This window comes from Sminthopsis crassicaudata, chromosome 1, assembly GCF_048593235.1.
Source record: "Sminthopsis crassicaudata isolate SCR6 chromosome 1, ASM4859323v1, whole genome shotgun sequence".
Classification (NCBI taxonomy): domain Eukaryota; kingdom Metazoa; phylum Chordata; class Mammalia; order Dasyuromorphia; family Dasyuridae; genus Sminthopsis; species Sminthopsis crassicaudata.
This window is the reverse complement of record NC_133617.1, coordinates 673,257,511-673,285,044: the sequence shown is the minus strand read 5'-3', so window position 1 is coordinate 673,285,044 and position 27,534 is coordinate 673,257,511. Positions and strand designations below refer to the sequence as shown.

Below are 27,534 nucleotides of genomic sequence, written 5' to 3'. Positions count from 1 at the left end.
TTATTAGGAATGGATGTTGTATTTTGACTAATTCTTTTCTTCTTCTATTGAAATAATGATTTTTTTTTTTTTTTAGTTTTCTTACTGATATGACCAATTATGCTGACATTTTATGATAGTGTATATTTTCTCAGTTCAGCTATGAAAGGGAGAAGCAATATAGGATAGTAACTTGAGGGGATGTAAGAGTTCAAGTGAAGGGTTCTTTTTTGGTTTTGTTTTTGTTTTTTAAAGGATTAGAGGGATTTGGTGACATTCGAAGACAGCAGTGAAGGAGCCAGTGGTTAAAAATTGGTTGAAAAATTTTGGGGTAGGATGAGAGATTATCAAAAGGACAATCTTCAGGTGAAAATGGGAAGGGCAAGGGGTTGCTATAGTCAAGAAGGGCCATCTCATCCTCCTAAATTGGACCACAGAAAAAGAATATGGGGAATGAGGCTGAGATGAATTTTGTTGTTGTTTGATTGATTTTTTTTTCTTTCTTATCCCCCCCCACCCTTTTGATCTGATTTTTCTTGTGCATCATGATAAATGTGAAAATATGTTTAGAAGAATTCCACATATTTAACCTATGGATTATTTGCTGTCTAGAAGAGAAGGGAAGGGAGGAAGAAAAATTTGAAACACAAGATTTTTAAAGGATGAATGTTGAAAACTATCTTTGCATGTATTTTGAAAATAAAAAGCTATCATTTAAAAATCTTTAAAAAAGAATAATTTCCTTCAAAAGGTTTTGGGAAGATCAAATTAAATGATACACATACAAAATATATACAGAATAAATATGAAATAATTTTGGGAGGAATACACCAAGGACAGGGAAGGGAGGTTACTGAAATTTTTCATATAAAAGACTGATGCTTAAACACCAAATATTCAGAGTTCCTTTTAACCTTTCTCTAGATTCTTCCACACAGTTCACAATTCTCCTCTCTGCCTCTTCAGATCTCTCAGTTCAATGATTATTATGGTTATCACATCCAACCTCTACATGAATAGAAATCACTTCGACATTCTTGCCAAGCAGTCATCTTTCCTGACTAAAGACCTCTCCAGTGAGAATAAACATTTTCTAAACAATCTGAGTGGTCCCAAAGCACAATTAATTGGCTGAGACAGTTCTTTTTCAGAAATTAGCTTCTCTGAAACTTTCACTCAATGCTAATAGGCAGTCTCAGGACTTTTGAAAAGCGTGATGTCTAAGTAATCCAATTAGTCATCTCCTAATTGTTGAAAATTACTGAAAGGATAGAATTGAAGTTTTTTGGGTAGGCTGAAAAAAAGTTTCTAACCAGCTAATCATAAACTATTCATATCATCAGAGACTGTAATAAATAAATTTGGGGTAAATAAAGGGTGTATTGCTTCTTGTGCCCATCCCCTCAAAAAGGAGCCTCAAGAAGTGAAACAATGAGCCAGTAAAATTACAAGAAACAAAATGCTCAATTGAGGCTCAACTGGTTAAGGCAGAGAATCACGGATTACTTAGAAAAATCATTTAACCCAATCACTTCATTTTACAGATGAAGAACTTGAGGACATGATGGTAAAGGATTTTTGGTCCAAGATCACAAATCAAGTTAGAGGCAAAAAAAGTATTAAGCATATCTCCTAATTCCTACTAAAAGTAGAAGATCTTTCCACTATACAAGGCTGCCTTTATGGTTGTTAAAGCAGTAACAATATTTTCTATCCACCTCACCAAAAACTATTTGATCAGAAGACACTGGCAGCATGAAACCTCTTTCTTTTGTATCCCTGTATTTGTATTAAAAAAAAAAAATACTTTGCTGTGATCTCTCCCTATGAATTTTTAAAAGAAACCGAATAAATAAAATATATCAAGAATTTTCTGGAATAAAATATCTACTTAAAATATGCAAAAACAAGAAAGGGAATTCCTCTACTCAGAAACTCCAAATACTTACCATTTTCATCAAGCAAATCTTCCTCATCATCCCCATCATTTCCCTCCTCCATTGCCTCATCTTCCTCCTCCTCCTCCTCCTCCTCCTCCTCCTCCTCCTCCTCCTCCTCTTCCATATCCTCCGGCTCCAAGTCTGGGTCCAAGTCTGGATCACTCCCTGAGATTGACTCGTCTGACATGGCTCCCAATAGTCCTCACTGTGCATTACCTACTCATGGTCTACAGTGGGACAGACCTATGGGGAAAAGTAAAGAAAACAAGAAAAGAGCTCAGAATTCCCAATTCTAAGGCATCACAAGCTCACAATAACCTCATCTAGAGGCAATGCACCAACAGACTGAATATTCAGAGAATAGTATTTTCAGTTCCTCTCTTAACCAATTCTGTCCCAGATTCTTAGTGTCTATCATGCCCTTTTATTTCATTTTTAAAAAGGTTTCTTGCCTTTTATTTGTCAATACCTATCACCCCAACTGAAACCTTTTGTTTTTCTCTTAAAACCTCTTTCTCCAACTGAAATCTTCCCAGAAACAAATAAAAACATTTCAGCAAAGACCGAAGATATAGTTACTATGACTAACCATGAGACACAGAGTATTCCATATTTCATATCCATAATTCCCATTTTTCTATGTGGTTTTTAAAAAACTCAATTCTCCAAGACTGAGACAGTTCACTATAATTCATCAAGTTTCACTGCTTGTGTTATTATTTGCATTTATCAATCCCTTTTAAATACCAAGCCTTACACATACAAACCATGCCATTCCCTTTTAATCTCCCTACCCAGTTAAAGATTATTATATATCTGGACAATCATTCTGAAGTTTGGGGTTAGGGGAGGGAGAGAAAAGAACAAACAGAACAGCAGAGACTTGCAAGAACAGATTTCCTGAAGAAACATATAAAAAGCCTCTTTCCACTAGTGTTATAGCTGTTTTATACAATGCCCCCTCCACATGTTTACACTTCAACAGTCTCCATCCTGTACTTGAGAGATATTACTTCAATTTTTTTTTTTTTTAACTTAAGTTCTATTTATTTCAGGTCCCATCTCTTCTTATAACTGTAGACTTCAGTGTTTCTTCTACTTTTCTTAGCCCTTAATTGTGACTACCTCTCTTTTGATATTTAATCTAGAATACTAGAATATCAAATTATAGTAACAGATGTCTAAACATATAGATTTTTTGTCCTTTTTCTTTTCTCTTATAATCTTTACTTTTATTAAGGTCATTATTTTTCCCAGCAAAAAAATAGCTGAGATAGTCTTTTTATAAGGATGTCACTTCCTAACAAAACAAATACAATATGGTTGAAATATTTTAGGCTCAGATTAAAGCTGAAACATAACTTTTGAGTTTCCTTAGGAAAAAATGGAGAAATTAGAACAAGTTGGATATATCACTTCCCCCCCAGTTAAGTGACTTGCCCAGGGTCACACAGCCAAGAAGTGTTAAGTGTCTGAGATCAGATTTGAACTCAGGTCCTCCTGAATTCAGGGCTGGTGGTCTATCCACTGCTCCATCTAGCTGCCCCAGATACATTACTTTTTAATTAGGGAATCATTTTAGAAAAAATAAAGACAAGTTTACGACACCTAAGATAAAGATAAACAGAAAATAATTATGGATATGAGAGTGAACTGTCTGGCCACCAAAAAAAAAAAAATCAGTTTTTCAAGAGAAGCAAACAAAGAACATCTGTGAAGTGATTTGGTAATAAAATATAATAATAATTACTTCCATAAAACATCTGTAAAACGCATTTAGGCAAAGAGATGAAAGCTCATCTATAAATACAAATTAATGTTCTATTATATTCCAGAGTTACAAAACAGATTTTTAAATCTCTTGGCAAGGGTTCTTTCACATGTTTTGGGGTCCATTTGTGGCTGTTAAAAAAAGGAAAAAAAAATTAAATACTAACAGCTTTGGATGCAGAATCAGCTTCTAAAATATTTGTATGATGATAAGAACTTGCTATAAACTGATTCATGTTTGGAACATAAGAATTACTTTGTTTTGTCAGCAATTACTCCAAGAAAGAATAAATATTTTGCTTTCAGAGCAACTATGTTGACTGATTATGGAACAGATGATTGTGGACTAGATTTTAGGTAAAGTTTTAATTAGCCTCTACATACACATAATCTGAATGGTGATAAAATTTCAAAAGACATTTTAGTGTGCTGAAAAGATCATATGCTTAAACTTCTGTGGGCCTCATTTAAATAAGAGGACTTGGTTTGGCCTAGATAATGCTGTAGGTCTTATAAACCAAGTAAACCAAGGCTTCTACATACTCCACAAATGAAAGAAAGTGCTTTTAGCCTACCATCCTGGCCTAGGTAAAGCCCAAGACACCTTTTAGATAGGTGCAGATAACTTTCATCATATTGTAATAAATATTGCATAATCCAGAACATACAAGGCAGCATAAAAGACAAAACTAATACACACAAAATGACTCAGCCTTTCTCATTAACCTGGGCCTTCAGAACTACACTTTCAGAATGGGAAAAACTATCTTTACTGAAAACAGCAGAAATATTCAAGCCATTAGGCTGTCCTCTGGCCAACAGAACTAAGAGGAGTCTTTGAACTCACTCCACTGTTTGCCTTACTACTTACATATTGAACTAAGAGTATACATTCAATTGTTCTTCCTAGATGAATGTTAAAAAAAAAAAAAAAAATACAGAGCTTGTAGCTGTTGCTCTCTAAGATATCCAAACAATAGAAAAATAAGAGTTTATGGGGAAGGGAAAAGAAAGAAAATTAGCATTGTAGCATTCGATATTGTCCACCATGTGCCATGAACTGTACCAAGTGTCTTTCACCAATGTCTCATTTAATCTACACAAGATAGGTATTATTGCTATCCTTATTTTTCAGTTAAAAAAACAATTTAGAGATAAAGTGATTTGCCCAGGGTCATACAGCTACTAAATGTCAGAGGCAAGATATGACTCAAGCTTTCTTAACTCCAGATCTGGGGCTTTATTTACTGAACCACCATATGCCTCTTTATATTATTAATAATAACATGAGCAAAAATACCATTAGTCCTTCCCTCCACAGGAAAAAAAAATAGGGCCTGATGACCAAGACCTAAAAAGCCTAAAAGTGATCACCTATTAAGTGATCACCTATTTGAGATCAGATATCCATTTTAGGATTTTAGGAATTTAGTAATTTCCACTAGTTACATGCCAACTAGATCCAACTGCCTTCTATCTAGCAGTGGTTCTCAAACTTTTAAAAAATATTTTTATTGTATTAAAAAGGTTTTGTTTCTGTAGATTATATTTACATTTACCACATTAGAAATAATTTTGAATTTTTAGACCCTCTGAAAGAGGTTTCAGAAACCTCCCAGGATTCTCTGGGCCACACTTTGAGAACCACATTTTGAGAACTAATTTAAGAGAATTCCTTCAATTTGAAGAGCTAGAAAAGTGATCATATATGTACCTCATCTTAAAAAACATCTATATTTCTGAACAAAATTATGTGAATCACATTTAGTAAATTAACTACTGTAGAGTACTAGTTTGGTAAAGTTTTAATTAGCCTCTATATATACATAATCTGAAAAGTGATAAAATTTCAGGATTCATTTTAGCATGCTGAAAAGATCATATGATTAAACTTCTTTGGGCCTCATTTAAAAACAGGGGACTTGGTTTGGGAGAAAGAATCCAGAAGTGAAAATAAAATAAAATTGAATTAAAAAATAAAATTAAGAAAGGATCAGAGATTAAACTTGTAATTGCACTTACTTAGATACCTCCTAGTGAGGATTTTCCTCTACTAATTGCAGGTCAGTATCTTCTCTGCAATTTAAGAGCACAGAGAGGTTAAGTTTCTTGACTAGAGTTTTTGTTAAGTTATTTGTCACTTCACTACACTATACTGCCTCTCACTAAAAAAAAAAAAAAAAAAAAAAAAAAAAAAAAAAAAAAAAATTATTATAGTTACAGGACATTCTGCTTTGCTTTATTACAGTGCTGTAGTTAGTAGGCATATTGTATATATTGTTTCTATTTAACTTGGAGTTAGTTTATGAAAATCTTATCTTATTTCTCTGAATTTCCTTATAACAGTTGTCTCTTATGGACAGTAATATTCCAATTTTAAAAGATACAATTAACTACAACAAGGCAGACGGGAAGATCAATCATAAAAAATAAATAACAACCACTGAAAAATTATAAAGAACAAACATGGCTTCAAAGAGGAGATATGAGAGAATATCTTACCTGACCCCTTTAAAAGTAGAATATAGTACTGGGGCAGCTGGATGGTGCAGTAGATAGAGCAAGAAGGCAAGAAGACCTGAGTTCACATCCAGTCTCAGACATGTAACACTTTCTAGCTGTGTGACCCTGGGCAAGTCACTTAACCCCAATCATTTCAGCAAAAAAACAAAACAAAACAAAAAAGTAGGATAGTACCACAAATGTGATATAGTGACATTTGCATAAATTCATAATTTTTATGTTTTTCTTGTCTTTTTTTCTCTGTTTTTCTGTTTCTCTTGAGTTCTGTTTTTTGAAGATCAAATTTTCTTTTTCTTTCTGGTGTTTTCAATAGAAAAAATTGAAAGTAGTCCCTTCCTTCAATGAAGATGCATCTCCTCCCCTGAAAGATGATAGTCTTACGGAGTAGTTGATTTTTGGTTGTAGTCCCAGGTTCTTTGCCTTCTAGATTATGATATTCCAGGCCCTCCTATTTATTGTATAAGCTGCCAAACCTTAGGTAATATCAACTATTGCTCCTTGATACTTTTTTTTTTTTTTTCTGGCAGCTTACAATATTTTTTTCCTTGAGATTACAAGTTTTACAACAATGTTTCTTGGGGTTTTCCTTATAGGATGATCTCTTTTCAAAGGTGAACAATGGATTCTTTCAATGACTATTTTGCTATCTGGTTCTAGTATATTAGGGCAGTTTCCTTTAATAATCTCTTGAAGAATGTTATGTAGGCTTTTTGGGTCACGGCCTTCACATAGACTAATAATTTTTAATTCTCTTTCCTGGATCTATTTTCCAGGTCGCTATTTTTCCAATGAAGTATTTTATGTTTTCTTTCATTTTTTTCATTCTAAACTAAAAAAGGTTTGTTTGAGTCTCCTTTTTCTCCCCTTTTTGTTGTTTTCTCTTTTTTTAATGTTTACACATGTACATTAATTTAAAAAAATACATTTCTTTATTAACCATGTGATAAAAAAATCCACAAAAGAGAAAAACAGAGAAAAAACAAAAAAAAAAAAAAAAGGGGGGGGGGAAACTGAAGATAGAACGTGTTGATTGATGTTCGGTCTCTATTGTTCTTTCTTTAGATGCAGATGGACTTTTCCATCCAAAGTTTATAGGGATTGTCTTGGATCACTGAACTGCTGAGAAGAAGCAAATCATTCATAACTGATCATCATACAATCTTGTTACTGCGTACAATGCATTCCAGCTTTGGTTCTACTTGTTTTGCTCAGCATCAGTTCATGAAACTCTTTCTAGGCCTTGCTAAAATCAACTTGTTCATCATTTTTATAGGACAATAATATTCCATTTCATATATCATAATTTATTCAGCCATCCCCCAACTGATCTATTAAATTCTTTGCTACCACAAATGGGGCTGCTACAAACATTTTTGCACGTATGGGTCCCTTTCCCTCTTTTATGATCCCTTTGGGATATAAGCCCAATAGAAACACTGCTGGATCAAAAGGTATGCACAATTTGATAGCCTTTTGAGCATGGTTCCAAATTGCTCTGCAGAATGGTTGGGTCATTTAACAACTCCACCAACAATGTATTAGTGTTGCAGTTTTTTCACATCCCCTCCAACATTTATCATTTTCTTTTTCTGTCATCTCAGCCAATCTGACAGGTATGCGGTGTTACTTTCGCTAATCAATAGTGATTTAGTGCATTTTTTCATTGACTTTAAATAGCTTTAATTTCATTATTTGAAAATTGTCTGTTCATATCCTTTGTGTTTGATTGATTCTTGATGTCTCATAGAATCATTAGCTTCCATTTTCCCAGTTCTAGTTTATTTTAATTTTATTATAGCTTTTTATTTACAAAACATATGCATGGGTAATTTTTTCAACATTGATCCTTGCAAAACCTTCTGTTCCAACTTTTCTCCTCTTTCCCCCCACCCCTCCCCTAGAACACAAGTAGTCCAATACATGTTAAATATGTTAAAGTATATGTTAAATACAACATATGTATACATATTTATATAGTTATCTTGCTGTATAAGAAAAATTGGATCTAGAAAGAAAGTAAAGAAAAAACCTGAGAGGGAAAACAAAAATGCAAGCAAACAACAACAGAAAGAGAGGAAATGCTATATTGTGGTCCACATTCATTTCCCATAGTTCTCACTCTGGGCGTAACTGGCTCTGTCCATCATTGATCAATTACAACTGAATTGGATCTTCTCATTGTCGAAGACATCTACTTCCATCAGAAGTGGATATATCCTCATATAGCATTGTTGTTGAAGTGTAGAATGATCTCCTGGTTCTGCTCATTTCTCTCAGCATCAGTTCATGTAAGTCTCTCCAAGCCTCTCTGAAATCATCCTGCTGGATGATCATTTCCTAGAGAACAATAATATTCCATAACATTCATGTACCACAATTTATTCAGCCATTTTCCAACTGATGGGCATCCATTCAGTTTCCAGTTTCTAGCCACTACAAAATGGGCTGCCACAAACATTTTTGCATATGGGGGTCCCTTTCCCTTCTTTGAGATCTCTTTGGGATATAAGCCCACTAGTAACATTGCTGGATCAAAGGGTATGCACAGTTTGATACCAGTTCTAGTTTTTAATGTATGATTTTCAGTTAGCTTTTGTATTTCTTCTTTCATTTGATTAATTCTACTTTTTAAGGTGTTTCTTCAGTTGAATTTAAAATTTTTTTTTCATTTGAGCAATTGTATTTTTTAAGGAATTATTTTCCTTTTCTAAGCTGACACTCTTATTGCATACCTTTCTCATTTTCTTTTCCCATTTTTTCTCCTACTCCTCTTACTTGCTTTTTAAAATCTTTTATGAGCATTTCTGAGAAGGCTTTTTCAGCTTGAGACTAATTCATATCACTCTTTGAGATCTCCCATGTGGATATTTTCTCTTTTTCTGAGTTGGTGCTTTGGTTTCCCCTGTCACTATATTATATATATATATATATATATATATATATATATATATATATATATATATATATATATATATATATATATATATATATATATATATATATATATATATATTAATATATATATATATATTTCTTTCTTTCTTTTTTCTATTTCATGACTTTTATGGTTGGGCTCTGCTCCTGTGGTAAAGGGGGTGCTGTCCCCCAAGCTTCCTGTGCAGCTCTGAGCCTTTGCCTTTGACTACAGGAACCCCCTGTGTTTGGTGTTTTGCTCACAACAGTGGAGAGGGCTACCTGCTCTTTCCAGGTAACAGCCTGGTTTCCTGGGTTGGCAATTTGCATTTCTGGGCTGCCTCACTAGTCTGCTGTTTCTGAGAGTCAAAATCTGTTATGATTAAGACCGTCTCACTGGCTTTCCTGAACACCATTTGGGCTGGGCTGAACACCCTTTTCACCCCAATGAAACTGACCTTTCTTGAAGTTCTTCCAGTCTATCTTTGAGCTCGAGAATGGTTTCATTTCTTTTTTTTCTTTTTTCCTGAGGCTGGAGTTAAGTGACCTGCCCAGGGTCACACAGCTAGGAAGTGTTAAGTGTCTGAGACCAGATTTGAAAGGGGTGGGGGGGAGAAGAGTCCTGAATTCCAGGCTGGTGCTCTATCTACTGCGCCATCTAGCTGCCCCCAAGAATGGTTTCATTTCAACAGACTGTTCAGAGGTTTGGTTGCATGTGCTTTTCAAGGGAAACTGGGAGAGCTTGAGCAGTTTCCTGGTTTCATTCTGCCATCTTGGCTTCAATCCCGGAATTCTTTGTCTTTAAAAATCATAATTTGTTATATGGGGTGGCTCCCTGGAGGAAGGAAGGAGATATACTGGGGAAATTTTTGGTGTTAAAAATGTTCACAAGAAAACAGATAAGCTAGGCAATATTGATTTGAACAAGTTAAATTTAATATACCTTTTTTAAAAAAAAAAACAAGTTGTATGTAACAGATATTCATGGAGTCACACAAAGTTTTCTTTTTCTATTCTATGTATGAAGAAATAATCACTTTTGTTTATGATTGTCAAATTCAAAACTTTTTTTTTGCTTGATAAAAAAAAAAGAAAAAAAACCTTATCAAATTACCTATGCATATGTACTGTCAAAAAAAAAAGTTATAATTATAAAATTAACAAGTTTTTTTTTCTTTTTTAAAATTAATTTTATAATTATAACATTTTTTGACAGTATATATGCATAGGTAATTTTTTTTTTTTTTAACCACATTATCCCTTGTACTCCTTTCTGTTCCGAATTTTCCCCCTCCTTCCCTCCACCCCCTCCCCTAGATGGCAGGCATTCCCATACATATTAAATATTTTATAGTATATCCTAGGTACAATATATATGTGCAGAACCGAATTTTGTCATTGTTGTTGTTGCAAAAAAAGAATTGTATTCGGAAGGTAAAAATAATCTGGGAAGAAAAACAAACAAACAAAAAAAATGCTCACAGTTTACACTCATTTCCCAGTGTTCCTTTTCTGGATGTAGCTGATTCTGTCCATCATTGATCAATTGGAATTGAATTAGCTCTTCTCTATGTTGAAAATATCCACTTCCATCAGAATACATCCTCATACAGTATCATTGTTGAAGTGTATAATGATCTCCTAGTTCTATTCATTTCACTCAGCATCAGTTGATGTGTAAGTCTCTCCAAACATCTCTGTATTCCTCCGGTTGGTCATTTCTTATAGAACAATTAATATTCCATAACATTCATATACCATAATTTACCCAACCATTCTCCAATTGATGGACATCCATTCAGTTTCCAGTTTCTAGCTACTACAAAAAGAGCTGCCACAAACATTTTGGCACATACAGGTCCCTTTCCGCTCTTTAGTATTTCTTTGGGATATAAGCCCAATAGCAGCAATGCTGGGTCAAAGGGTTTGCACAGTTTGATAACTTTTGGGGCATAATTCCAGATTGCTCTCCAGAATGGTTGGATTCTTTCACAACTCCACCAACAATGCATCAGTGTCCCAGTTTTCCCACAGCCCCTCCAACATTCATCATTATTTGTTCCTGTCATCTTAGCCAATCTGACAGGTGTGTAGTGGTATCTCAGAGTTGTCTTAATTTGCATTTTTCTGATCAATAGTGATTTGGAACACTTTCATATGAGTGGAAATAGTTTTAATTTCATCATCTGAAAATTGTTCATATCCTTTGAAAATTCAAAACTTCTTAAAAATTCTAAAATGGTATCTGACTAACAATTATGGCTAAGTATAGTGATCTTAATCAAAAAATAGGGGAGATTCATGAAAGATAAAATAATTTATCAAATAAAACAAAAAAGCTTTTGCAAGAACAAGATCAATGTAATTAAGATAAAAAGTGATGCCTATAGGGGAAAAATATTTGCATCATCATGTCTGAGGGGATAATAGCCAAGAGATGTTTGTATAAGAACATGCTCTATGCTCAAAAAGTTTTCAAACTGTGCATACCCTTTGACCCAGCAGTATTTCTGTTGGGCATTTTGGGATAGTGGATGCCCATCAGTTGGAGAATGGCTGAATAAGTTATGATATATGAATGTTATGGAATAGCATTGTTGTGTAAGAAATGATCAGGAGTATGATTTTAAAGAAGCTTAGAGAAACTAACATGAACTTATATTAAGTGAAATAAGCAGAACCAGGAGATCATTATATATGGCAACAACAATATCATATGACAATTAATTCTGATGAATGTGACTCTTTCCAACAATGAGATAACTGATGCCAGTTCCAATGATCTTGTGATGAAGAAAGCCATTTACACCCAGAGGGAAAGCTGTGGGAACTGAATGTCAATCACAACATAACATTCTCACTCTTTTTGCTGTTGTTCACTTGCATTTTGTTTTCTTACTTATTTACTTTCTTTTTTTGATCTGATTTCTCTTGTGCAGCAAGAGAATTGTATAACTATGTTTATACATATTGGATTTACTATATATGTTAACATGTTTAACATATATTAGATTTGCTTGCCATCTAGGGGGAAAGGAGGAGAAAATCTGAAACACAAGGCTATGCAAAAATCAATTGTCAAATTACCCATGCATATGTTTTGAAAATAAAAAAAAAAGAAAAGAAAAAGAAAGAGGTGTAAATTAGTCCAACCATTCAGGAGAACAATTTAGACTTGTGTTAAAAAAAAAAAAAAAGTTATGAATATGTCCATTCCTATTTTAAAATGTTTAACATTTTTATTTTCCCCAGTTACATGTAAAATTATACATACATATATATATATATATATATATATATATGTATATGTATATATAACTTTTGACTTCCAGATTCTCTCCTTTTTTCCCCACCCCACCCCCATTAAGGAAATATATGTAAAGTTACACAAAGGATTTCTATAAAAGTCATGTTGTGAAAGAAAACCTAGATCTCCCTGCCTTCCCCCCAAACACACACACACACACACACATACACACACCCCTTATGGAAAATAAAAGTTTAAAAAAATTATGCTTCAATCTGTATTCAGACATAATCAGTTCTCTAAGTATGGACAGCATTTTTTATTATAAAATCTTTAAGAGTAGTCTTGGATCATCATATTGCCGAGAAAAGCAAAGTCATTTATAACATTGCTATTACTGTTTACACAGTACATTTCACTTTGCTGGAGTTCAAGGAAGGCTTTCTAGGTTTATCTTGTTTTTTTTTTTTTTTTCTTCTGAGGCTGGGGTTAAGTGACTTGCCCAGGGTCACACAGCTAGGAAGTGTTAAGTGTCTGAGAACACATTTGAACTCGGGTCCTCCTGAATCCAAGGCTGGTGCTCTATTCACTGAGCCACCTAGCTGCCCCCTCTAGGTTTTTCTGAGAGCATCCTGATGCTCATTATTTCCCACAGAACAATAATATTCCATCATAATCCCATACAATTTATTCAGCTACTCCCAAATTGATTCTTTGCTCTGAGAGCTGCTATAAATTTATATATATATATATATATATATATATGTTCTTTTCCTTTTTAAAATGTCTTTTGAGATTTAGTGTTACTGTTAAGTCAAATATTATGTATGATTTTACAGCCCTTTGGGTACAGGTTCTTATCTTTGATTATTTATCAATTGGGGAATGGCTCTTTTTTAAAAAAATAAATTTGACTCAAGTTTTGCTTACATTTGAGAAATGAAGCCTTTATCACAGAGAATCTCCCCTTAACCTCACTATTTCCTCTCTTATCACCCTCTTTTCTTTCCATATCCCCTTTCCCTCCTAATTTCCTGCAAGATGAGACAGATTTCTACATCCATATTGAATGTGTTATTCCTCTTTGAGCCAAATCTGATGAAATTAAGATTCATCCACTCTCCTTCTCCTCTCCCCCTTCCAAGCGTCCACTATAAAAAAACTTACTTTATTATAGTTACTTTATAATGATCCATCTCTCCCTTTTCCATTCTCCTAGTACATTCCTCTATCATGCTTTGCTTTTATTTTTTAAGATCTTATCCATTCATATGCAACTCATACCTATGCTCTCTGACTATATATATATATATATGACTATATATATATATATATATATATATATATATACCCCCTTTTAACTGCCATAATAATGAGAAAGTTCTTATGAGTTACAATTATCATCTTCCTATATAGGAGTATAAACAGTCCTTATTAAGTCCCTTTATGATATCCCTTTTCTAATTACCTCCTTATGCTTCTCTCCTAGATCCTATAACTGAAAAATCAAATTTTCTTTTAGCTCTGGTCTTCTCTACTTTATTGAATATCTGTGTCTTTTTCCCTGAAGGATTATATTTGTTTTGTTGAGGGCAGATAATTCTTGGATGTAATCCTAGTTCCACTGCTTTCCTAAATAGCATATTCCAAGCCCTCTGATCCTTTAATGTAGAAGAAACTGCTAAATCTTGTGATTCAGCCTGTGGCTCCACTATATTTAAATTGTCTCTTTCTGGATGCTTGCAATATTTTCTCCTTGATCTAGAGTTCCAGAATTTGATAATAATATTCCTGGTAGTTTTTATTTTGAGATCGCTTTCAAAAAGTTAGAGTGAAAGGAAAGAATAAACAATGATTCTTTCTATTTCTTTTTTATCCTCTGGTTCTAGAATATGAGGCAGTTTTCCTTGATAAATTTCTTGAAAGATGTGCCTAGGCTCTTTTTTTGATAATAGTTTTCAGGTTGACCAATAAATTTAAAATTATTTCTCCTGGATTTATTTTCCATGTTAATTGTTTTTCCAATGAAATATTTCATATTATTTTCTATTTTTTCATTCTTCTGGTTTTGTTTGATTGTTTCTTCAGTTCTCATAAAGTCATTAGCTTCCATTTGCTCAATTCTAATTTTCAAGGAACTAATTTTCTCAGTGAACTTTTTGTACCTCCTTTTCCATTTGACCAACTTTGCTTTTTAAGTCATTCTTCTCGTAAGTTTTTTTTTTTTTGTATTTCCTTTTGAACTATTTTCAATTCTCTTCTTCAAGTTTCCTCTATTTTGTTTTCAAAATCCCTTTTGAACTCTTCCATAGCCTAAGACCAATTTTTATTTTTCTTGGAAGCTTTGGATATAGGAGCTTTGACTTTGTTCCTCTGAGTATGTGTGTTAATCTTCCTTAGCACCACAATAACTTTCTATAGTCAGAATCTTTTTCTGTTATTTGCTCATTTTCATATCCTATTACTCAGCTTTTAGTTGTTCATTAAAATAGGGCTCTGTTGCCGGGTGCACTGTTCCAAACTTCAGCAGTTTTGTGCAGCTGACTATATGCAATCTTTTTTGCCCTTGATCTCTAAGGAGTGTCCCCACTCCACTGTGGCTGTAAGTTCTAGTGTGCTAAAGAAACAGAATCCTTCTTCAGTGATAGTAAAGAGACCTCCTTGTGAGCTGAGGCTTCCAGAAGCTGCCTAGCCACAGCTGTCCATGCCCACACCTGATCTGCTGGTTTCCCAAAGCCCTCTCATTCTACTGACAGACCTTTCCTACTGATCTTCCAAGTCATCTTCAGTGTCTCTGGGCTGAGAGGTCTAGAAATCCCCAACTAGAAACTGCCACTGATTCAGAGGCCCCAAGGCCTATTCCTGCTGCTGACACAGGGACAGGGGAGGGGCAGGAGCCAGAGCTGGGGCTAGTACTAGGTCTGTGCTGGCAAGGCACAGGACTGCACAAGCTGTACTACACACGCTGGGCTCCTTCCTTCATGATGCCACAGACCTTTCCTACTAACCTTCTATGTTGTCCTCAGCTGGAAAGTTGTTCCACTCTTGACTTTTTGTGCGTTCTGATGCTCTAAAATTTGCTCAGAGTCATTCTTTGAAGGAATTTGAAGGACAGCTCAGCAAATCCCCTCCTTTAACTCTGCCATCTTGGCTCCATTTCATATGTTCATATCCTCTGACCCAAAGACCCTATTGCTAGATATACCCTTAACAAGGTCAAAGATAAAAAGAAAGACTACCTATACATTTAAAATATTCATAGCAACACTTTTTTTTTTTTGTAGCAGCAAAAAATTAAAAATAAAGAAGGTACCCTTCAATTGAGGAACTACTAAATAAATTATACTATATGATTAAAATGAAATAGTATTGCATTAAAAAAATACAGAGAATAGAGGCAAGACCACAAAGAAACATAGACAAATAGAACCGCTTGGAAAGCTACATGTTGAATTCATATTTAAAAAGAAAAGCTGTACATAAAAGGGATCTACAAGTTAACATACAATACTCCTTTTTTTCTGTTAAACTGTTTTTGGAAATATTAATTTTATTAAATGTTTGTTAAGTCCAGAATTTTAAAAAATTGAAAAATAATCACTGCATTAAAACAAAACAAAAGAAACAAAACAATGACTATCAAGTACTCAGATGCATGAGAAAACTTATATAAGCAGAACCAGGAAAACAAGACTATAATCATGCAAATAAAAAAAAAGAAAAAGAAAAACCAAACACTGTATAATTATAATATCCAATCTCGACTCCACAGAGGAATTGAGAAAATGTACCTCATTTCTTTCTCTGCTGAGATATAGGACTTTATGTATATGGATACAGCTAATATGGTAATTGGTTTGGTAAACTATTTTTATCTTCTAATCTCAGTTCTAAAAGATGGCTTGCTAAATATGAAGGAAAAAAGGATACATTTGGAAATGAAGGTGATGTAAAAACAAAATATATCAATAAAAATAAGATTAAAAAGGTATTAAGAATGGAAAAATTCAATTTTGATAGAAATATGAATAAATAGACACACTTACAAAAAGTGTTGTTGAGACAATACGTTGTTTCAGGATTATTAGAGAGCAAATTGGCAAAATAAAGGAAAAGATACAAGAACTTATTAAGCACTTACTATGTGCCAGGCACTGTGCTAAGCACTGGCAATACAAAAAAAGAGGGAGAAATGCTCCCATTCTAATGAGAAAGACAACATGTAAAAAAATTTATACATATAAAATACATACAGTGTAAAGAGGAGGTCTCTAGCAGAAGGTGGGCTCTGAGCTAAATTATGAAGGAAGTAAGGGGGAAGCAGAAAGTAAAAGTGAAGAAAAAGAATATCCCAGGCACTGGGAAAAACCAGTGAAAAAGCACAGAGTGGGAGTGTGAGGAACAGTCTCATTTAGACTACAGAAAGAGCCAGAATAAGAAGGGCTATAAAAAGCTAAAAGGGATTTTATGTTTTATATTTGACCTTAGAGATAACAAGAAGCCATTAGAATTTGCTATTGGGTAGGAACTGGGGAGAGAATAAGGCAGGGGGACATGGTCAGACTTGTGTTTTGGCAACTGAATGAAGCATGAATTGGAATGGGGAGAAACTTGAGACAAAGAGACCAATCAGCAGGCTACTGCAATAATACAGAGGTCAAAATGATCACCATTCTACACCAGGGAGGCATATGTGAGTGGAGAGAATGAGACATATGAAAAATGTGAAGTTAAAAAAACTTAGCAATAGATTGGATGCATAGGTTGAGTTCTAATAAGAAGTTAAGTTTGATACTGAGGTTATAATCTGGGGCAACTGAGAGTGGTGATATCCCTGACAACAACAGGAAAGTTTGGAAGAGGGAAACAGGGTTTTGGATTGAAAGATAATTCTGTTTTTGGACATGTTGGATTTAAGATGTCTATAGTACAACAAGTTACAAGAATTCAATAGGCAACTGGTGATGAAATACTGAAGATCTAAAGAGAGGTTAGGACTGGATTTAAAAAGATAAAAAATTCATTGGCAGAGGAACTCATAGGAATTGAGATTATCAAGAAAGACAGTAGAGAGGGAGAAAAGAAAAAGGGCCCAGATTTGGAGCCAGGTGGGACGAATCCTGCTATTGTCTTTTACTACCTCTGAGACTTTCTCCTAGTAAATTAATCCCTATGGGTTTCTCCTGTATATAATAACAGTGTTGAACTTCATGAAATCAAAATATCTTTCTCAATTCTATATCTACAATCCTAAAATATATCTAATTAAGCAAAAATATTCAAAGCTACTTTATTATTTAAAAAAAATTTTTGATAGCTTTTGTATGTATATTGCCTTAAGCTACCCTCTACATATTCTCTTCTCCCACCTACCAAAGACCCATCTCAATATTTTTTTAAATAAAAAGAATAATTAAAAAAAGGGCAAAAACCAATTGTTACATTGAAAACATTTGTGATACTTTGCTACCACTGCTACCTCTGCAAAAGAATGAAGGGAGGTCTTCTCTTCCATTTCTTCTTTGAAGCCATGCTTCTCGTTTGTAATTTTGCAACATTTATTTTCAATTGTTTCAAAGTGGTCCTTTCCCTTTATGTTTTTGTAGTCATTGTATATATTGTTTTTGTATCAATTCATATAAGTTTTTTCATGCTTCTCTGACTATATGTCAATCGCTTGTTTTTTCTTACACCACAGTAATTTATTTCCTCATATTCACACATCACCTTTTGTTTAACCATTCCCCAATCAATAGGTAGCTATACTTTGTTTCCAGTTCTTTGCTACCATAAAAAAAGTTATTTTATTTCTAATCAGAAAACCTGGCCTCAATTAACAGGCCTAGTAAGAGGAAAAGAATGAATAAGGTGTGGTATCACTGAATTGTGAAAAAATAAAACACAAAGAAATATGGAATGATTTAAATGAAGTGATACAAAGGAAAGAGAATTAAAGCAAAAAACATACTGGTTATAATTACACAAAAACAAAGCAGCAAAATGTTATAGTATACATAAAATTAGAAGAGATATAAAGTAAATAAAATTTTAATATTTGTTCAAATTAAAACTACTTTCTTTTATCAAAATGCAAATGACTGTGATTTAGTTCTGCTTTCTTTTGAGACAAAAATTTTAACAAAACTATTTTCCAAAAGAGCTGAAAAATTGTACAGCACGAAGAGGTATTGTGTTTTTCATTTGATCTTGTAAAACTGAAGTTCTTAGACTCTATGAACCTGTTGTTTTTAATACTTTAATATCGAAATTTAAAATTTTTGTTTTCTTTATAACATTATGTGATATGCATGCTTTATTACTATTTTATGCACTTGAAAACATTATTCTGGGAAGAGATTCATAAGCTTTAATCACACTGAGAAAGGGATCCCTGACACAAAAGAGGTTAAAAACCCTTGCTGGAGAGAAGTACACATATCTCAATGAAATCATGTATCCATACAAATATAAAGTGGCTACAAATATTAAAGTGGCTTCTTATTAGTATTGTTTAATAGAAACAATGACAGAGAATTACTCATAGTTGACATATTCTTGTCTTCTGACATGAAATGTATTCCTGAAAACTTATAATTAATAAAACCAAATCCTCTCAGTCTCCCAATATGTAAAATGAGTAGTTTGACTTCAACCCACTGCTAAATTTTTATAACACTCCTATTAAGGATGCTTTTTCACAAAGGAGAATACTTCCTCTTTGATACCAAAATAATGTTTTGGAATGCAACAAATTACCCCTTAATTTTCTAATCTGCAAACATGAATATTCCTGTATAAGGTTTTCTCAAATCAGTCCATTCCAATAGAATACCTAAGCAATGTGTTTAGGCATATAGTTTTCTTGTGTCTGACATAAACAAAAGCTGTCTTTTTTGGCTTTACCAATACTTGGGCATTGATTGAGCTACTACTTGTCTATTTATAAACACAAGAATATACTTTGGATTCCATTTCCCCAAACCATAAAATAGATGATAATGCTTAGTCACTCACCTTTCTTCTAGGGGTGCTATAGGCATTAATTGTTAACTAATAATAGTTTCTATTTGTAAAGTGCTACATAAAGGCTAAGGAATGGTTTCTGGGTTTCCTAAGTATTATAATAAAGCTGCCATTTACTTCAAAGCAGAAACTTAATTGTACCTTTAAACAATTAAATGTACTTTTGGAATTAACAATAAAATGCTTTGAAGCTGAAAAGTCATGTAGCATTTTTTAAAATTGACAAATGAAAAAAAAAACAAACCTTAGTTGGACAGAACTTAATTTTGACATTAGGATTTTTTGGGGGAAGGAGTGCATCTTAGTAGCAACTGATAACATGAATTGGAAAAAAAAAATGACCACTGATGATTATTAGTGGGCTAAGCACCTCCAAATAAGTACTCATTCTAGTCTCATAAAACAGTTATCTATCCCACTCTCCTCCAACTCAATCCCTTAAGCTATACATTCTAGTAATTATAATCAAGAGGTTCTATTGGTGATTGGTCAAATTATGAAGTCAAGAAAAAGGAAGAGTGAAAGGAAAAAGCATTTACTATGTGTTGGTAACTTCACTAAGACATTTGTAAATATCTCATTTGATTGTCCAACAAAGCTGGAATGATCCTCATCTTAGATGAGGAAACTGAGGCTGACAGAGGGGAAGCAAGTTGCCCAGGGTCACAGTTTGGAATTGTCTGAGGCTGGATAAGAACTTAGGTCTTCAAGACGCCAAGCCCAGTCCTTTGTACACTGTGATACCCCCTAGACCCTTCAAAGTGATCAACAAAGAGAAAAATGGGAATGCCGACACTGACATCAGAACTGTAAAACAGCCATGGTTAGAGGGGGACACAACAAACTTTCCTACCTATCACTGTACTAAAAGCAAACACCCAATGAAAAGCATCTCAGTACAAAAAGTGAATAAGAAGTTTTACCCTGATAAAGTACTAAATGCTCCAAAGTTAATTAGTAGCAAATGATTTTCTAACTCTCATATTCAGGGAGAAACAGCACAGGGTTAAGCCACCAGAGGGTTAATTGAACCCCTAGGACTTTTGCAGAGAAATGATGTACAACACTGTTCTGGGGGAAAGGAACAGGGTGGCCTTATAGCTAGCTCTCCTTTCCTTCCCCTCAGTTCAGTCCCAGGAGCTTCCCAGAATAGTCATTGTTGATCAGGTCTCATTCGAGCTTCTTCTGGAAGAGATTCAGGTCTAACTACTGAGGCCCAGATCAATGACCAAAAATGAACAAGCAGCAGAGAGAAAATAAAAACACACCAGCTTGCCTGCCCTGCTTCCTCATGAAGCTCTGACCCAATTCTGAACATTCTACCAAGGGAAATTATGTAATCTATCTGGACCACAGCCTTCTCTATTATCTTGTGGCTGGGTTACTAAAGCTATTCCCAACTTCTCTCTCTCACAGACATGCAAGGTTTAAACACCATGTAGACTGTATATGAGACACAGGCTGAACCCATCTAAATTATTTATTAGAATAAAGAAGTGACAAATGAATATAGGCTAACAGAATTGGGAAAGAGAAAAGAGTCCATTAATAAAAGCCAATACAGTGCATGAACTGAAATGATAAAATAAAATGGCTAGGTGAATATCACACCAAGGTTCCTTTCATTTCTAAAAGCTCTAAAATTCAAATAAAGCAAAACGCATTTATTAGGCACTTATGTGCCAGGCACTAAAGACAGAAAGAAAAAAAAATGAAAACAGTCTATGTTCTCAAGAACTGTATATATGAAGTAAATGCAAAATAAATGCAAGATATTTTAGTGGGATGAAAGCACTAGCAGTTGGGGGAATCAAGAAAACTTAGATGTAGAAACTTCCCTAAACTTCAAAATGAATTAGAGATTCTAAGAGGTAGAGGAAGTTTTAAGAAGAGAATACATACTAGGGATTGGGGCCAGACATCACAAAAACAAGGAAACAGGAGAGTCTCAACTGTGAGTAAGGCTAATTTGGCTACATCACACAACAGATTAAGGAAAGTAATACATGTGTTATAAAGCTGGGAAGGCAGAGGAGGAAGAATCAACAAAATGTGACAACTAAGTGAAAAATGTGGAGCTCTGAGGTGGAGGGTATGGACGAGTGAAGAATCAAAGATGAATCCAAAGTTACTACTCTGGAAATGTGGTGGTGCTTTCAACAGAAATAGGGAAATTCAGAAGAGAGAAGGAAGAAGGAAGAGTTCTTTTCTTGTCATATTTAGTTTGAAATCCAATTCAAATGTCCAAAATACATTTGGTAATGCAGAGCTAGAGTTTAAGGCAGAAATTGGGGAAAAATCTAACAGTCAACTGCACATAGATCATTAAATCATGGAAGCTGACAAAGAAGGGTATATGGAGAAGGGTAAGAAGGAAACTCAGCCAAAAAAAAACTCTGAGAAGTAGGAGAACCAAGAATCTCAAAAATGCAGACAAATGAGAATAATCAAATGGGAAGGAATTTAATCGTTTCAAATGTTGCAGAGAAATCAAGAAGAATGAGAAAAAAAGATTATCAGATTTAACAATTAAGAATAAACCATACATATCCTTTGATCCAGCAGTGTTTCTATTGGGCCTCATCTCAAAGAGATCTTAAAGGAAGGAAAGGGACTCACATGTGTAATAATGTTTGTAGAAGTGCTTTTTATAGTGGCAAGAAACTGGACACTGAGTGGATGCCCATCAATTAGAGAATAACTAAATAAGTTATGGTATATGAATGTTATTGAATATTATTATCCTGTAAGTAATGTGCAGCAGAATGATTTCAGAGAGGCCTGGAGAGGCTTACACGAACTGATGCTAAGTGAAATGAGCAGAACCAGGAGATCATTGTATATGACAACATCAATATTATAGAATGATCAATTTTAATTAATGTGATTCTTTCCAACAATAAAATGACTGATGCCCGTTCCAATGATCTTGTGATGAAAAGAGCTATCTACAGCCAGAGAGAGGACTGTGGGACTGTGTTTTTTACTTGCATTCTGTTTTCTTATTGATTTACTTTCTTTTTTGAATCTGATTTCTCTTGTGCAGCAAGAGAATTGTATAATTATGTTTATACATATTGGATTTAACATATATTTTAACATCTTTAACATATATTGAATTGCTTGCCATCTAGGGAAGGAGGTGGGGAAAGGAGGAAAATCTGAAACACAAGGCTATGCAAAGGTCAATGTTGTCAAATTATCCGTGCACATGTTTTGAAAATAAAAAGCTTTATTTTTTTAAAAAAAGTATCATTGATAACTTCAGAAAAAGCAGTTCTATTGAGTGATAAAGGTTGAAAGTCATATTGAAAAGGATAAAGAAAAATTGGAGGGACAGTGTGATAAGAAGCCAAGATAGCAGAGTAGTAGGAACCAATATGATGAGGTTCCTGACAAACTTACTCAAACCGACGTAGAAAATGCAACAGATGAAATTTGATGGGGAAATAAAAGAAAATAGCACAGTGAGTCATTCTGCTAGGCTCAGTCAGCATTAGGGACATAGAGAAATCTATGACCCTGGGACACAGGCTAATGAACACATCTTATGCAGAATGAGGCTGTGTACCTATATAAACAAAAGGCCCAGAATCATACAGAAATACTGCAACCAAGACAGATGAGGTTGATCATTGGTCACCCACAACTCAGTTCCGAGTCATGGATCAAGGGTGGACTTTGAAGTGGATCTGCTCTCACCTACCATTTTCTCCCCTTTCTCCCAGGAAAGCAGTGTGGTGTGGCTCAGATCCTAGGATCAGAATAGGGTCCAGTTTCTAGCTTCTAGTCCACTCTAAAGACTAAAGAAGGAAAATCAGGGCAGGAATCTCAGATCACTGAGGAACTTCAGGTTCTGTCACTCAGAACTAGCAGAAGTTCCCAGCTAACTGATAATGCTAAGTCCAGTAGCATTCTACTGTTGCTCAGACTCAAATCCAGGTCAGAGCCAAACCCAGAGCTCTGACAAGCAGATAGTAATCAAGACTTTGCCCTAAAGCATATCACCCAGGGAATACTGAAAGTTTGCAGGTCCCAAATTTGAGCTATCCCTAAGATCCTAGAATAATATTATCCACTACCCTTAAAAAAAAAAAAAAAAAAAAAAAAAAAAAAAAAAAAAAAAAAAAGTAACAAGATCAACCCAGATCTTCCCTCCAGAAGTACAAAGAGCCTGGCTCTAACATCAATTCTAAAATCAAGGAGAAGGCTGGAAGAATGAGCAAAAAAAAAAAAAAAAAAAAAAAAAAAAAAAAAAAAAAAAGAGAGAGAGAGAGAGAGAGAGAGAGAGAGAGAGAGAGAGAGAAAGAGAGAGAGAGAGAGAGAGAGAGAGAGAGAGAGAGAGAGAGAATGAGAATTCCACCATTACAAAAAAGAAACTATTATAGTGGCAGGAAAGCTCAACACACAATTCAGAAGAGAATGACTCCAAAACAAATACAAACAATGCTTCAGAGTAAAACATAATCTGGGTAATAATTAAATTAGAATTCCTGAAAGAGAGAAAGCAAGAATTTAAAAATGTTTAATAAATGAAATGAAAATGCTTGAGGAAAACTTTTGGGAAAAAATGAGAGCTATAGAAAAAAGAATTGGAAAGAAAATTAACAGAAATGCACAACCTTGTTGGGGGGAAGGAGAGAAATACTTACTGAAAATTCAGATGAACCAGAAAAACAAACAAACAAACAAACAAACGATTTCATGAGAAAATGGGAAAAAAAATTTAAAAAAATTTTTTTAAATAGAAAAAAATGCAAAGTATCTCGTAGCAAAAACAGCTGACCTGGAAACAAGTCAAGGAGGAAAAATTTAAGAATCATCAGACTACATGAAAACCACAACCAAAAATAGAGAATACACATCATATTTCAAGAAATTTAAAGAGAAAAAACTGCCTAGGATCTCTTAGAAAAAGAGGACAAAGTAAAAGAAGCAGAAAGAATATATTGCTTACCTCCTGAATTAAATCCCAAAATGAAAATTTCCAGCAATACCACAGTCAAACTTTAAAGATCACAATTTAAAGCAAAATATTGCAAGCAGTTAGAAAGAAGTACTAAGGAGCCATAGTTCAAGTTCAGGGGCTGCCCATCCAGTTGGGGAATGGTTAAGTAAGTTATGGTATATGAATGTAATAGAATATTATTGTTCTGTAAGAAATAATGAGCAGGCTGACTTCAGAAAGGGCTGGAAAGTTATATGAACTGACGCTGAGTGAAGTCAGCAGAACCAATAAAACTAATTGTACTCAGTACACAATAACAGAAGGATTATGTAATGATCAGCTATGATAGACTAAGCTCTTTTCTTCAATAAAGTGATCCAAGACAATTCCAATAGACTTGGGATAGCAAATGCACTGAGTGTGAATCAAAACATGGAATTTTCAGCTTTTTTTTTTTTGGTTTGCTTTTTCTTTTGCATGGTTTTTCCTTTTTGATCTGATTTTTCTTGCACAACATAACAAATATGAAAATATGTTAAAAAGAATGGTACATGTATAACCTGTATCAGATTGCCTGCTATCTCTGGGAGAAGAGAGGATAAGGAAAGAAGAGAGAAAAAAATTTGGGAGACAAAATTTTACAAAAAGGAACGTTGAAAACTTATCTTTATACATATTTTGAAAAAATAATACACCATTAAGAAAAAAATGCATTTCTCTCAGGGAAAGAGAAGGATTAGTCCTAAGCAAAATAAACTAAAAGGAGATACAAAAATATTTATAGATTTTTTTTTAAATAGCAAAAAATGAAAATCTGAGGAGATGCTATTGTAACATCTTGTAATGAATGTAATGAAGATCTGTCTTGCTTTACAACACATGATTATAAGATAGGTTTTTATTTTTGCATTCTCAGTTAGTAGAGGGAGGAGAGAAGGAGCAAAGCAATAAAAAAAATAAAGGAAAGGAAATGAAATAAAGGGAAAGGGGAAGGAAGGAAGGAAGGAAGGAATAAGGGGTGAGGGAGGGAGAGGGAGGAAGAGAGAAAGGGAAGGGAGAAAGGGAGGGAAGGGATGGAAGGGAAGGAGAAGAAGGGAAGAAAGGAGTGAGGGGGGGGAAAGAACTGCATTCTCAATTGGTGGAAGAAGGAAAGAAGGAAGATGGCTAGGGAAAACATGGGCATGTGTATAGGCAGATAGGCAGCAAGAAAGGAACCAAAAAGGGAAACAATGAAGACAACTGTGAGGAAAACTTGATGCAAGAGGTAGGGCCAGATACACATATTGGCCTTGATAAGAAGGATCACGAAGAGAGAATGAAAGATAATTTCAAAGGGGGTGTAAAAAATAGAGAAATGAAGAAGTTCTTTACTCTGTGACATTAGGCACAATCCTCAACTGAAAGGAAGGGAAGGAATGGTGTTGGTAGCCTGAAGAGAAAAGATTTGCAATGATAAGAAAAGAAGGGAAGCAATAAATTTGGGGAAAAAAATTTATATCCAAAGGTTCTGATAAAAGCCTCATTTCTAAAATATCTACAGAACTGACTCAAATTTATAGGAATTAAACTACTTCCAACTGATAAATGGTCAAAGGATATAAACAGACAATTTTTAGATGAAGTTAAAATCATTTAATCATATGAAAAAATGCTTTAAATCATTATTGATCAGAGAAATGCAAATTAAGACAACTCTAAAGTACCATACACACCTCTCAAATTGACTAAGATGAAAAGAAATCATAATGATGAATGTTAGAGGGGATGTGGGAAAACTGGGATACTAATACATTGTTGGTGGAGTTGTGAACTGATCCAACCATTCTGGAGAGCCATTTGGAACTATGCCTATCAAAGGGCTATTAAACTGTGCTTATACTTTGATCCAGCTTTGTCTCTACTGGATCTATATCCCAAAGAGATCATAAAAAAGGGAAAAGATCACATATATGCAAAAATGTTTGTAGAAGCCTTTTTGTAGTGGCAAGGAACTAGAAACTTAAGTGGATACCCATCAGCTGGAGAATGGCTAAATAAGTTATAGTATATGAATGTTTTTGAATATTATTGTTCTGTAAGAAACGATCAGAATGATATTTTCAGAGAGGCCTAGAGAGACTTACATGAACTGATGCTGAGTGAAATCAGTAGAACCAAGAGAACATTGTACACTAAGCAACAAGATGATTGTATGATCAACTCTGATGGACTTTGGCTCTTTTCAACAATGAGGTGATTCAGGTCAATTCCAATAGACTTGTGATAGAACAATCTACATCCAAAGGGAGGACTATGGGGACAAAATACTATTTTCACTTTTTGGTGTTATTTGCTCATTCGTTTGTTTGTTTTTTCTCATTTTTTCCCTTTTTTCTTGTTTTTTCTTGTGCAGCATGATAAATGTGGAAATATGTGTAGAAGAATTGCACATATTTAACAAATATTGGATTACTTGCTGTCTAGGGGAGGGAATGGGGAGAAGGGAAGGAAAAATTTGGAACACAAGGTTTTTCAAGGGTGAATGTTGAAAATTATCTATGCATATGTTTTGAAAATAAAAAGCTTTAATAAAAAAAATTGTTACCCTCTTTAAGTTCACCCAGAAAATTAGAGAGTTTGAAGGAATCAAACACCAAGCAAATGTGAGCCAAAAAATCACCCTATGAAAAAAGAACTATTTACAAAAACAGGACAAATAAGATCACAGATAAAAAGGAACTTAAAAGTTATCCAGTGTAAACCACTCATTTTATAGATGAGGAAATAAAACACCAGATATGTTAGATGACCTGACCAAGATCACATAGACAGATTCCAATTTTCAAATACCATAGAGCAGAATAAAATCCTTTTAAGTAAGGCAAAATTTTAATCAAGTTCATAAGTTCATATTTCAACAAAATATGCTGTTTTTATTGTTAAACACACACACACACTCACACATCCCTAACTTGCATTTCTACAAATTTCTACAAAGGAATTTTGGGAGTAATACAAGATAAGTCTGTTATCCTAAGAAATCAGTTTATTTAGATCATGTATCATAGATCATTTTGGCAGTCGAGCGAAGTCTATGGACTCCTCCTTTGAATAATATTTTTAAGTGAATAAAATAAAATACAAAGATTACAAATAAAACCAATTAAATTAGTGTTATAAAAAGCTATTTTAATAACTCACAGACCAAAGTT

At 34.1% G+C, this 27,534-nt stretch overlaps 1 protein-coding gene across 4 annotated transcripts in view; it reads right to left on the bottom strand.

Moving 5' to 3' along the window:
- RAD54L2 (RAD54 like 2) overlaps positions 1–27,534 on the bottom strand; it is a 193,061-nt gene that overhangs the window by 70,618 nt on the left and 94,909 nt on the right. For all 4 annotated transcript variants that reach the window (XM_074283364.1, XM_074283363.1, XM_074283366.1 and 1 more), the window contains exon 2: positions 1,929–2,162. In XM_074283364.1, coding sequence (XP_074139465.1) covers positions 1,929–2,106 — 178 coding nt within the window. In that variant the 5' untranslated portion in view covers positions 2,107–2,162. The remainder of the gene's footprint in view (positions 1–1,928; positions 2,163–27,534) is intronic.